The sequence below is a fragment of the Crocodylus porosus genome, unplaced genomic scaffold (genome assembly GCF_001723895.1).
Source record: "Crocodylus porosus isolate Cpor-Errol unplaced genomic scaffold, CroPor_comp1, whole genome shotgun sequence".
NCBI classification, from domain to species: Eukaryota; Metazoa; Chordata; order Crocodylia; family Crocodylidae; genus Crocodylus; species Crocodylus porosus.
Window position 1 is genome coordinate 1,308,314 of NW_017728949.1, and position 12,185 is coordinate 1,320,498.

At 39.6% G+C, this 12,185-nt stretch overlaps 1 protein-coding gene across 4 annotated transcripts in view; it reads left to right on the forward strand.

Annotated features, from left to right (window-relative positions):
* GPATCH8 (G-patch domain containing 8) overlaps positions 1 to 12,185 on the forward strand; it is a 71,172-nt gene that overhangs the window by 21,809 nt on the left and 37,178 nt on the right. For 2 of the 4 annotated variants that reach the window (XM_019553880.1, XM_019553878.1), the window contains exons 1-3: positions 2,612 to 2,692; positions 9,411 to 9,428; positions 11,474 to 11,546. Coding sequence is in view for 2 of the 4 variants with exons in the window: in XM_019553876.1 (XP_019409421.1) it covers positions 2,618 to 2,692; positions 11,474 to 11,546 (148 nt within the window). In the remaining 2 variants the exon portion in view is untranslated. Of the gene's footprint in view, positions 1 to 2,611; positions 2,693 to 9,410; positions 9,429 to 11,473; positions 11,547 to 12,185 lie in introns of those variants that run through there. The other 2 variants (XM_019553876.1, XM_019553877.1) reach the window with 1 other exon arrangement.

A 12,185-nucleotide genomic window follows, 5' to 3' on the forward strand; every position in this document is an offset into this window, starting at 1 on the left:
TGTGCCCTCCTGCTCCCTTTGACCCTTGTTGGGATTACCTCCCTTTGGGCATGGAGGATCGTCTCCTTAAGGAGCAACCACTCACCTTCGACATCTGATTCCCTTCCCTACAGCCTTGCTACCAGGCCCTTGACATCCTGCGCTGGATGGTGAATTCTAGCAAGTGATGATTGCTATCACCCAGATGGTTGAGGACCTGGAGTCCCCTCACTAGGTCATTGCCTATGACCAGGTCCAGGTCCAGCAGGGCATTCCCCCTGGTAGGACTGTGCACCTCTTGGGTTAAGTGGAGGTCCTGTATCTCAGCCAGGAACCTCTGTGAGTGGTCTGACCTGACTGACTACTCCTCCCAGCAGATGTCCGGGTAATTTAGATCACCCATGACAACTACATCCCTTGCCTTAAGTGCCTCCGCAAGCTGACCCAAGAATTCATGGTCCAGCTTTTCCCCTTGGTTGGGAGGTCTGTAGTAGACCCCCACCGTTAAGTCTGTTTCCCCACGACCCCCCTATATTCTGACCCAGAGCTCTTCAGCCTACCCCTCCTCTGATCCCATCCTGCTAGTTGAGGATGTATATTGCTCTTTGACATAGAGCGCCACACCCTCGCCCTTCCTCCCTGTTGTATCCTGATTGTATATCCTATAGCCCCTAATGTTGACTGCCCAGTCGTGGGATGAATCCCACCAGGTTTCTGTGAGCCCTACTATGTCTGGGTTTGAACAAGCTATCTGAAGGGTGAGTTCCTCCTGCTTATTCCCCATACTACAAGCATTGGTATAGAGGCATTTAAGGCCTTGAATTGGTGCGTATGCTACCCCCCGATTCTCAGGACTGTTTGGACCCCTGCTGCTTACCTGGGTACTCCTTGTGTATGTCACCTGTCTTGGTTGGGAGGTGTTCTCATGTCTTCCTGTGGCCCCATCCCCCAGCAAAGCTAGTTTAAATCACGCCGCACGAGATCGGCTAGCCTGGAAGAGAAGACACGCTTGCCTTTAGGGGAGAGGTGTAGCCCGTCCCACCCAAGCAAGTCCCCTGCATGAAAGTGTGGGTCATTATCCAGGAACCCTAGGCCTACCTGGCAGCACCAACTCCATAACTGCCAGTTGACCTCGCCAATGCGGGCTTCTTGTCGCCATCCTCACCTACCCGCCAGGAGAATACCACCTGTGCCCCCGTCTTGTTGAGCTTGTCCTCCAGGGCCTCAAAGTCCTTCATGATGCGGTCTGGGTTGCCTCTGGTCACAACATTTGTTCCCATGTGGATGAGAACCGCGGGGTACTGGTCTGAGGGTCAAATGTTGGCCGGGATCCTTTCTGTGATGTCCTGAATCCGAGCCCCAGGCATGAAGTAGACCTCTTGTGCCATGGGGTTGGGTCAGCAGATGGGACCCTCCACTCCCCTTAGGATGGAGTCCCCGATGACAAGGACCTGGCGATTCCTTCTCCCGATGTTCCCTCTCTGTGCCGTCTGTCATACGTGGAGTGGCGTTGTCCCTGCTGGAGGCATCCCCTTCGTCCTTCTCAGTCATGGCTGTCAGGGCCTTGAACTTGTTCCTCAGTTGTACCTGGGGAGCCTCCACCACGCTAGCCTGAGCTTCTGCTTCTCCCGTGTTGAACAAGTCTCCTGGGGGGACCATACTCTGGATTATTGGTCTTGCAGTGAAATATGAGTCAATTTTGTCCTCTGCAGCCCTGATCCCCTGCAGCCCTGATCCCCTCAGCCTGGAGCTCCCGTACCTGCTCCTCCAGAGCCCCAAGTCAGGCACAGGAGGGACGGGCAAGGGAATCGCCAGCCCCTGCCCCTCCCCCCCCCAACAGCTGCCGACCCTACCAGGAGCTCTGTCTGGGTACAGGCCTCAGAAGAGCCCACGGCAGGCGGAGCCACCGGGGTAGGGCCCCTAGCAGCTGCTCTCCGCATCCAGACCATGCCTGCGGAGCTGAGTCTGCTGCTCTACCTTGTTGGAGGTGCCCTTCCAGGCTGCTACTGCATGCCCGCCTTATGCAAATGCCAGCGCACCCTTACAGAGGAGGTTGGGATTGGGTGGGCAGGTGCCCTCCTTGCCCTCTTTCCCTCCCCCTCCCTGCAGTCTGCCCCCCCCACAGTGTCTACCCCTCTCCCCCTTTCCTACCTGATACAACTCTGCCTTCATTCCCTCCTTGGTCGCAGAGCACATGGGAGCACGGCCTCTGCTTGGCCTCACAGCAGCCTTCCAGGGTCAGAGCTGTGCTGCTGCTGACTGACTGGGTAGAGCACAGAGTTGCTATGTGATCCATGCCCCAGGAGGGAATCCAGCCAGAGCTGGATCTGTGCCTGATAATAAGTGGGGGAGGTGATAGTGGTCTCGGCTCAGGGTCAGAGTTGGAGCTGCAGTAGCCACCTCCTCCCCCCTTTCAAATCCACAGTGAAGTGCTCCCCCTCTCATGCTGAATGGATGCGGAAAAACCTCTTTCGTTAGATTCAGGTAAATATGGTAGTTGATGTCTTTCCCTAAATTAGAGTATAATGGGTTTGAAGCTCAATTAGTGGCAACCATTGTAATATTACTGCACTGGAAACTGCATGCTTTTGGGATATGTCTTTATTATCATAGAGATAACAGTGTTCTTCTTTTGCAGGGTAATCATTTTGATCAATATGAAGAAGGACACTTGGAGATTGAGCAAGCATCTCTAGACAAGCCTATAGAATCGGTAAGCTACACATTATCATTTTCATCAGCTCAGCAGCAGAATAGATCATGATCGGATGGTACTTGATGTGAATGCAGTTACATTGGGTAGGGCCAGACACTCTAGTGGAAATAATAGTTCAGGAATATTCTTTTCTAGTATACTTGCATGCCCTGTGTTAATGTTAAGTGTGTCTTGGATTTAGACTTTTTAATTAAACTTTTAATAATCTAGGCAACTTTAAAATGTTTCATCTTGATACAAGAGAAACTAAGTGAAATAATATATTTACTTATGGAAGCTAATCTTGTAAAATATTGATAATTTAAATTAATTTCTCAACAAAAAGTTTCTGTGAGCCTAATGAAATGTATTTTGATCCTTTTTAGTGTGCATTTCCTGAACAGTCAAATTTATAAACTAATGTGTAGAATAACTCTTAAATGATAACAGTAGTTTAAGCAGTGCGGGGAATTGAATTTTAAGTATGTTGCAATACTAATCTTAAAACTTTCCATATAAGTTTACTTAAATAAAACATAACTTTGCTTCATATTTCATTTAAAAAAACATTTTATTTTGTTGCGTTAGGTATGGGAACTAATAAGATTAGTGTGTGTAGAATGGGGAAAATTTTAGCTTTTTGGCCTCTTTGTTGTTTAAGCTTCTTAAACTTTTGATTTTATCTTTTTGCCCAGCATCTTTTGCTAGTTTCAGATGCTATAAAATTATGCAACCTAAATTTCGTCTGTAGATTCAGTGTGTAATATCAGCCTTTAGATGCAAATATTCTTTGGCACTCTTAATGGAGTAGGAATAAAACTTGCAATGGAAAAATAGAGAAGCTTAATGGTGATCTGACTCAGGGTAGGTTTCTTTTTAAAGACTAGCATTTCTCAGGTAGTTCTTCCCCTCAAAGAAATTAAAATTGACTCTAAAGTTTCATTCAATTAGCATGTGCACTTTTAACCTGTAGCCTTAGCAAAGGATCAATATATATTTGCATTCCTGTATAGGTTGGTGTTGTGTGTGTTTGTGTGCGTGTTTAGATGTTTACAAAAATTTACACAACTTGGGGTGTTCGACATTTTTCTTCCACAGCAGTTGGCCCATATTAGCTAAGCAGCCATGATCTGGTTTGTATTGCACGGTCTGCCTTTTTTTTTAATTTCTTCTCTAGGGTTTCCTTTCCCCTTTCTTATTTCTGTTCTTCTGGTCCAGTGAACACTGCATATAGTACCTACTGTCTTAATGTGCTGGCATGATGCTAGATTTAGGCATGGCAGTAATTGATGACGCATGAGATAATGCTGCAGAGGGGAGAATTTGTATTTGATGTTCTGCTGAATAATTCGATCTGTTAATGTGACAGAAGAATCCTAATTGAAATGCCAAGCCTGTTTCCCTATGCAAATAAGATGAAAACTAGCTAGAGTTGATATCCTGTTCCCTACCACTGTGGAGGTTATCACTAACCAGGTTATTCAACTATTATCTGCAGGCTAGACCAGTATTTCCCCCCTCTTTCTCCTCTCCCTTTTTGTGGGGGAGAGAAGAGGAACAAAAGAAAACACATGCAGTCCGAAAGAATATTTTAATCTGTGACAGTGTTAAGGAATAGTTGTCTGTAAAATCCATTGTACACTTAAAAGTACAAAATGCTGAGCCAGATGCTAAGTTGCAGATCATCGTGGAAGCCCTATGTATTTAATATTCTGATGCAAATGAAGACTTTGTACAGCATCAAAAAATCTAAAATGAATTGTAACACAAATAGCTTATTTATTCATACATTTAATTCAAATGTTGAAAGTCTTATTAAATCTGAATATTCAAACTTTAGTTTGTAATTTAAGGTTAAAAAATGTATCTAGTTCCATTCTACTGTTTAATCTTTAGCAGCACGTTTGATGGAGAAAGCAGGCATATAGTTTTTCTTTTTAGAGAAAAACTAAAATCAAACCCCAAACCTGAATGGTTTTTATCTAAATTGTCACATTTTCCCTCTGTAGAAAAATCCAGTTTAAAAACAAAGTAAACATTTTTTTAAATGAATGGATTGTATTAACTTGCATCAGATAGTCAAAATATACTTTTAAAGGTTATTCTGCTAGATGCACAAACTTCTAGGCTGTATGTTAGGTTGAGTGAGACATGTGCTTTTTAGAAAGAAATATTTTAGCAGCCAGTTGTCTGATGCCCTGCCTTCATAATTCAGATATTTCAGAGGACAGCTACTAAATCCTCTTATAGGGATAAGCTCTTCTTATTTTTAATTTTTATTTTTAATTGAAACAGGAGTTTAAAACCAGGTTGGTTGCCTTTATTTCTTAGAATAGGAAATTTTACTTTTCAAAAAAATGAAAATCTTGTCCTCTTCAACAAATGTGTTACTGGTGCTTTTAAGAAAACAGTCACATCTGCTAATCTTAAATGATCTTTAACCATTTAAGTGTATGTAACAATTTAAGCTCCTACATTTCTGACAGATTTGGGTATACCTAAAATTGTAAAACTACAATAGGTTTTAAAAAATGAAATGGGTGTTAATTTGTCAAAACCAGAGCTTTCTTGCTCTGTTTCTCCTACAAGTGTTATGTCTGTCACCTCAGGCAATGTGAGGTATCAGTTCCTCTCTGCTTTGGGTCGCTTTTTATTTATTTATTTCATCCGCTCCTTCAGAAGTTACAGCCAATAATTCAGACTGAGAGGTGAGCACAAGGAAAACGCTTTCAGATATTTAGTTCTGACACGTGTGGTATTTATCATTTTCAAGTATAATGTGCATTACACTTTATGATTTTAAATAATTTTCTTACAAGATTCAGTTTGCCTTTAGGTAAGGAACTCGGTAGTAATGCTTAGAGTCAAGGTCTGTACCACTGGAAATCAATGGGAGTTTTGCCATTTTCCATGGAACAGAATTGGATCCTAAATGTCTTTATGGAAAAAAGGAAATTATTTTTAGCAATGACAGTTCAAACCATTTTTAAATTGCATTTTAAATTGGAATTGCTATTGAGAATTGAACTATATACTGCTAAATAAATGCATTTTCTTTAAGATTTCGATATAGGGTTTAGATTTGTAAAAGAGAGAGAGAGAGACAAGACTAGTAGCTATAAGACCCTTTTGGAAATTCTAAGGGAGAATGGCTTCGCTTACAGCGTACATTTTGTGCATCTCTGCTGAATTTAGTTCCATCTCTGCAGCATTATCTGTTGAGAGGTGCTGACTGTATTGCTACAGCATGCAACTCAAAGGTGGCTGGAAACAGGTTTGGGAGTCTACAGATCATTACATTCTTGAAACGTGCCTTGAATTAGTGTAATAGCAGTTTAAAAAAAAGAAAAAAACTAATCTATAGCATCTGGTGTATGTGAAGATCTACCTTTTATGCCTCGTTTAGGCTGTAGGTGACTCGGGGTTAAGACTGTAATTGCAACAAAGTATTTCTGTGGAAATGTAGAATGGGAAATAGTGATTTGGAATCCAGAGGTAAAATGATGAATGAGAAGTTTTAGGCTCATAGTTCCAAAATATAACCAGCTGAATGATATCAAGAATTATTTTTCTTTCAGATTAAAACAGGTCGATATTTTATAGCACTTTGTTGACAGGTGTTTTTAAAAACTTTTCTTAATAAGGGCTCCCCCCTGCATTTTTCTACAACTAAATGTGAACCAGCTAGTTTCATTGCATCAAATAAAATTTAAAAATAGTTAATTGTAGAGTCATGCAAAAATGCAGGTGGCTAGTAGTTATATGCCAATTATATGGATATAGGGTTAAAATATTTTTTCCAACAATGGCATTAGACTCTTGTCTTTATGGCTGCAGATCATACTATTTACAGAGAAAAATTCTTGGCCTAATTTAAAAGGTGTGAGGTAATCAATGGTTACTAAAAATTGCAAGTGCCGAGCACTTTTGAAAATGTGACTCTTTCTATAAAATAAGTTTTATAGAACAGGTTGCACATTTTTGCTTGAAATGTGCTAAGAAAGTGTGCCAAGTCCAGGGATGTGGCATGGAAAGCTACCAAGTATTGTGGCTGAATCCTGATTGTAGGATAAGCATATGGAATCCATATGGCCTTCATGCTAATCATGTTTTGCTGAAGAAACTTGTTTTTGACAGTTTAATCTTTGTCATGATAATGTGACTTAACTAGAAGTTTAGTAGTACCCTGGGAGTACCTGTGCAAAATTCCCAATGCTCTCTGGAGCAGCAGAATGTCAGGGAATAAAATAAAGTTGTCATTGTTGCAGGTTAGATGGGAGACTGCATATGATCCACTTACTCTTAAACTTGTTAGTCTGTACTTGTCATAACTAATATCCTGTTCCTTTCTAGTTCTATTCAGTTACCTAAGTAGGTTTTTTAGCTACACCAGGGTTGAGAACTCCAGTTATTAATTGTTGAAGAGCAGAATTCAGCCAGCTCATCTAGAGATCTGCTGTAGCATGTGAAGTTGGGCTTTGTTACACTGCATAACGGTACAGATCTGTGGACTCCAGTAGTTCCAAAGTGTTACTTGATAAGGCTGCTGATTTGACATTTAGCAGTAGCCGTATGTGGACGATGCTATAAATAACGTGCTTCTTGAAGCTGAATTGGTGTAGCATTACTATTTGGCTTTTCTCTCTAGTCTTCATTGTGTCATCTGTAGCAAGCTATAGGTTTTGTTTTGGAAATCTTTTCAGCCTCTTGTTTGCATGGGTTCAACCAGTAGCATCCAGTCTTTGCTTTTAGATTCCTTGATACACAGTCAGCACAGCTTACAATCCACTCAAGAGATGTATGTTGCCATGTCAGTTCTGAAACAGACTAATAGTATGAAATGCATGTCCCTGGAAGGGAACAGGGGAGATCTTGGGGAGAGGAAGAAACCATATTAGCCATTGGCATATCTGTAACACAGTTGAATTCACTTGATGAAATAACTGGCATTGTATGAGGTGTACCATAACCACCAGAATCCTTCAAGTCACTTTCATTGCATTCATATGAGTTTATATTAATCAGGGTACCATGATCGGGAATTGTTGGTACTACTGAAAAGTGATCGGAGTGGCAGTCTTATGTTACAACATAAAACTGGGACCTGGAGAAGCCTAGAATATTGTTTTTGGCTCTCCCTGATTTGTGTTTCCTTGGACAAGTCACTTGGGGCAAAATTTTCAAAAGTGAGGTAGCCAACTCCTATTGACTTTCAAACAAGTTAATAACTTTTGAAAATGCTTCCTGTGCTTTCCTGTCTCTAAAATGGGAATGATTACTTTTTTCTTAAAGCGCTTGTAGGAGAAGCAACTGTAGCATAAGATAATGTTAAAATACTTCGACAATATTTTGTAATATATCTTACAAGTAAAAATTCTGAAATTTGTTATGTATTGGGATGCCCACAATTCATCACAAAAGACAAATATCACAGCGTTTGCTATATGCATGTAGCTGTTTAAGTTACACAGTCTTGATTGCCTGTGGACTCCCTTGTATCATAACTTGTTTAAACGCCAGTTGAGTGTTTTTGCTCACTTGGCTGCTGTGGCAGCTTTTATCATGACTTTGCTACAAAGAGCTCTGAATTGACACTTTATATGTTAGAAGAGTGATGTCTGTCTGTACTCTGAGGTAGGAGTTATTTTCGTGGACTGGCAAATAGCATTTTTTTGGAAACCATTACAACTACTCAGAAAGGAGAACTTCTACTAAATAGGGTTAATTTATTCAAAGGGAGTACCAGTTCTCAACAGCAGTAGAAGGCTTTTGTAAGTAAGAAATGATTTTTTTTTTCTCCCTAAGAAGTGGACAAGGGAAGATTAGTAGTATTTTAGAAACATGATCAAAGCCAACTACAATCCTTTGTGATGCTATATGGGAAATTCTTATGTGATTTTAATAGTGCCTTTCACATCAGAGGCCAGTTGGGGGAAGGGGGGAAAGTTAGTGGCATGAGAACCACGGTAGCTTACTGTTCTCTGTGAGCCTAAAAGTTTTGTTTCTTCCCCAACCCCCATCCCTACCTAATACCTATCTTTTAAGGCAACATTTAAACTCTTCAAGAGTCCTTGCCAGTCCCTCTCAGACAGAAAGAAGTCTGTGGCAACAAAGTGGAAGGAAGCAACGGGTAGAATATGGTAGTGAACCATCCTTCTTAGTCTGCTCAGTGCATAGGCCTCACCTAAAATTTAATACCAGACTCTTAAAACTTTTTTTCTTTTTAATTATAACAGACTACTATTTCAACTGATTATTTTAAACTATTAAATAGTTTCACTGCTTAGTAATTTTCAAAAAATGTGTTTAACGTTACATCAGAATTTTTGTATATTGGATGGTATTGTGAAAAATGCCATCTCCTTCCTGGAAACTGAGATGCAGTGAGAAACAGTAAGATGCAGGCATGAAGCCATCATTTTCAACTTATCTTAATCAACTTGTGACCATCTTCTTGAGTGGTTTTGTAAAAGTGGTGCTAGTGTGTATAACCTTTCTAAATTTTTCTTTTCCCCTTTAACATTTGTTTACCCCTTCACTGTGTCAGTCACAACACACCACTCTTGAATCTCCCAGCTGGTCTTGACTTGTTGAATTTTATTTTATGCTTTCACTCTTCTTTAATAAATACATTACTTGCAAGCAGTGAATTGAAAACAAAGCAAAAGAAAAAAAAATACCATTAGTGATTGGACAGTTTCTTACTTTGTGTTACATTTAACTGTTCTTTTGACAGCCCAGTTTTTAAAGCCAGGTTCGTATGGAAATGCTTTCACTCCACTTGCACTGCTTTTGGAAATAGCATACTGCTTCATCTGTCTGTTTATTTTAGTGCATTCATAACACAACACAGTCAGCACAATGTCTCATCTCCACTTAGCAAAAGATGGTATGATAGTTTTTGTCCTTTTTAAAAAATGCAGCCATTTTTGTCAGCATCAGCTTTTTAAATCTGCTTTGATAATCCTTTGTCAGATAAAGTTAATGTGTGATGGTAGAACCATTATAGTGCAATACCCACAAAATCTTTGAATTACAGCCCCATTTTACAGAGAGAAATGTGCAGTTGTGACCGTTCCATAAACGGTCTGCCATTTGCATGTACAGGTAAGTTTTCATATGCCTTAAAGCTTAAAATGCTTTTCCATGTTGTTTATAGTTTGAAATCATAATTTTTATTCATCTTCCCTTTTGCTTCTGCTGATTTTAAAAATTTATTTCCAGGCATATCATTCCCATCATTCCTTGTTTTATTTTTCAATGTAGTACTCATTACCGATTCATCAGGCTACCCCATAAAGTGGGAGACACATCCACCCTTTCCTGGGAAAAATGAGTGAGACACTGTCTTCTTTCTCTTGTATATCAAAAAAAAAAATGGTTTTAACTCGGTAGAAATTTTTGAGGGGAAAAATCTGCCCCCACGCAGCTGTCAGGGAAGGGTCTTGTGTTCTGTAGGCCTCTTTGACCATTGCCTTGCATACTATGCATTCATCCTCACCAATGGAGACTGAATGTAAAATGCTGCTGTTCTGATGTAGGGCATTTAATGATTACTAAATTATTATTGAATTCAATTTGTAGTATTTTTATTAGTTCATTTTAGGATACAATGCATCATTGAATATCACAGCCATGCAACTCATTATAACTCATGATACTACTCATGTAGTTGGTTGCATAATTAAAAAGCCCAAGCTGCATATTGAAAATTGAGCAGAGAGGCTAATAGCTACAATCTGAATAATTGAGAGAGTCTTTGTTTGAGAGGCTTACAGAACTAGTTTGCTAACTAATTGTTTATTGATCTCTTTCCTAGTAAAAGGGTAAACTGATCAATAGGACAGAATCAGTTGGCTTCATAGTGAAAAGGATGCCATTAGCATACTTGTGAAGGACTCCTATGTAAAACACAGTGAACTCCATTTAGCCCCACTTGAAAGCTGACATTTAATTGCTGCACTAGTAACTTTCGACTTTATTCTGAACTAGTTTTTTTCTGTTGGAAGATGAGACATTATGCTTATTGTTTCCCCTACATGCACTAATGGTTCCTTGCTGTTAACTTATTGCTAGGCCTGTTTCATTCTAACATCTTAGTATTTTTGTTAGATTACATGTGAAATGCATCACCCAGTCTGTGCTTGAGCTCATTTTATTTTAATTGATTTACACTTTTTGTTTTACTAATCTCACTGTTTTTTTCAGTTTAATATTGGCTGCATGCTAGTTTATATATATACATATATATAAAAAACAAAACAAAAAACCCAATCAAGTCTAGCCTGGATTTTGCTATGATTGTGTTTTGGTTTCTAGTGGTGGGGCAGTCTTGCACTTACAACTTACTCAGTATTATAAAAGCCTGACACACAACAAAATGACTAAACATGATGTAGATTTTCTTTACAAAAAATCTTAAAGTGGTGCTGTCTAGGTGATGGATATGATTGTATTAGCTTGATTTAATGCTTTTTAATGCTTTTTAAATGTCAATTTTATTGGTACACTTTATTTTCTCCCACATTTGCTTTTTTTTAAACTTTATGCACAAAAGTTGCCCAGCACACCATCAGAAAGTGACCTTCCCTGATAGCCTGTCCCCCTGGAAAAATTCTAGCCAGCAATTTTTGACATTTGTGTCTCCCTTTTATTGGGCATATATTGCCTTTTCAGTAGCATTTTTTGCATGCATATATGTAGATTATCTCTTGCTCATCACATGTTTAAATGTCATTGGGAAGGGAAGAATATATTATTGGAATATTTTTGGTTTGTTTTCTCTGTTCTGTCTGTCAGGATAATATTGGACACCGCTTACTCCAGAAACATGGGTGGAAGCTGGGCCAGGGATTGGGAAAATCGCTTCAGGGTAAGTTCAAAACCTTGTGTTTGAAAATCAGATTCAACACCCGTTTCAGTTTTAAAAAACGTTTTACTTTTTATTTCTAGATTAGTTTTCTTTCCCATTGTTAATTGGGTCAAACAAACACACTGTTAAGTTTCCATGCCAGCAATTCATAAGTGGAAGCTGCTGCTTCACTTAAATGATTTTAGCTCAGACATGGCCTATGTGGTATGGGGTGTGTGAGAGAATCACTGTTTGGCTTTTTTGGAGGGGAAGAAGTTAACTGCCTGCTTACTATCAGGTAGTTTGCACAACTTCTAAAATTACATCATTATTCATTTAGCTGGAAGATGCAGATACTTGGTATTAAAGGAAACCTGAAAGTACAAAATTGATAATAACTCCTGTGAACATTTCAACATGGTGTCAGAAGCCATTAGAAGGCAAGTAAAAGGGTCCAGTGGAGGCTGAAAACAGTGGCAGAGGTTTCATATGGATGGAAGAGGCTCATTTCTGGTTTCTCTAGATGTTGTTCAAGGATTTTACTAATTTCCACTAACTCTAGCAGTATGTTTGTTCTGCATATACTATGTCTGCTTCAGACATTTTAAGTGCTAGTTGGCATCAATGTATATTAGAGTGCCTGCCATCTCTAGTCCAGAT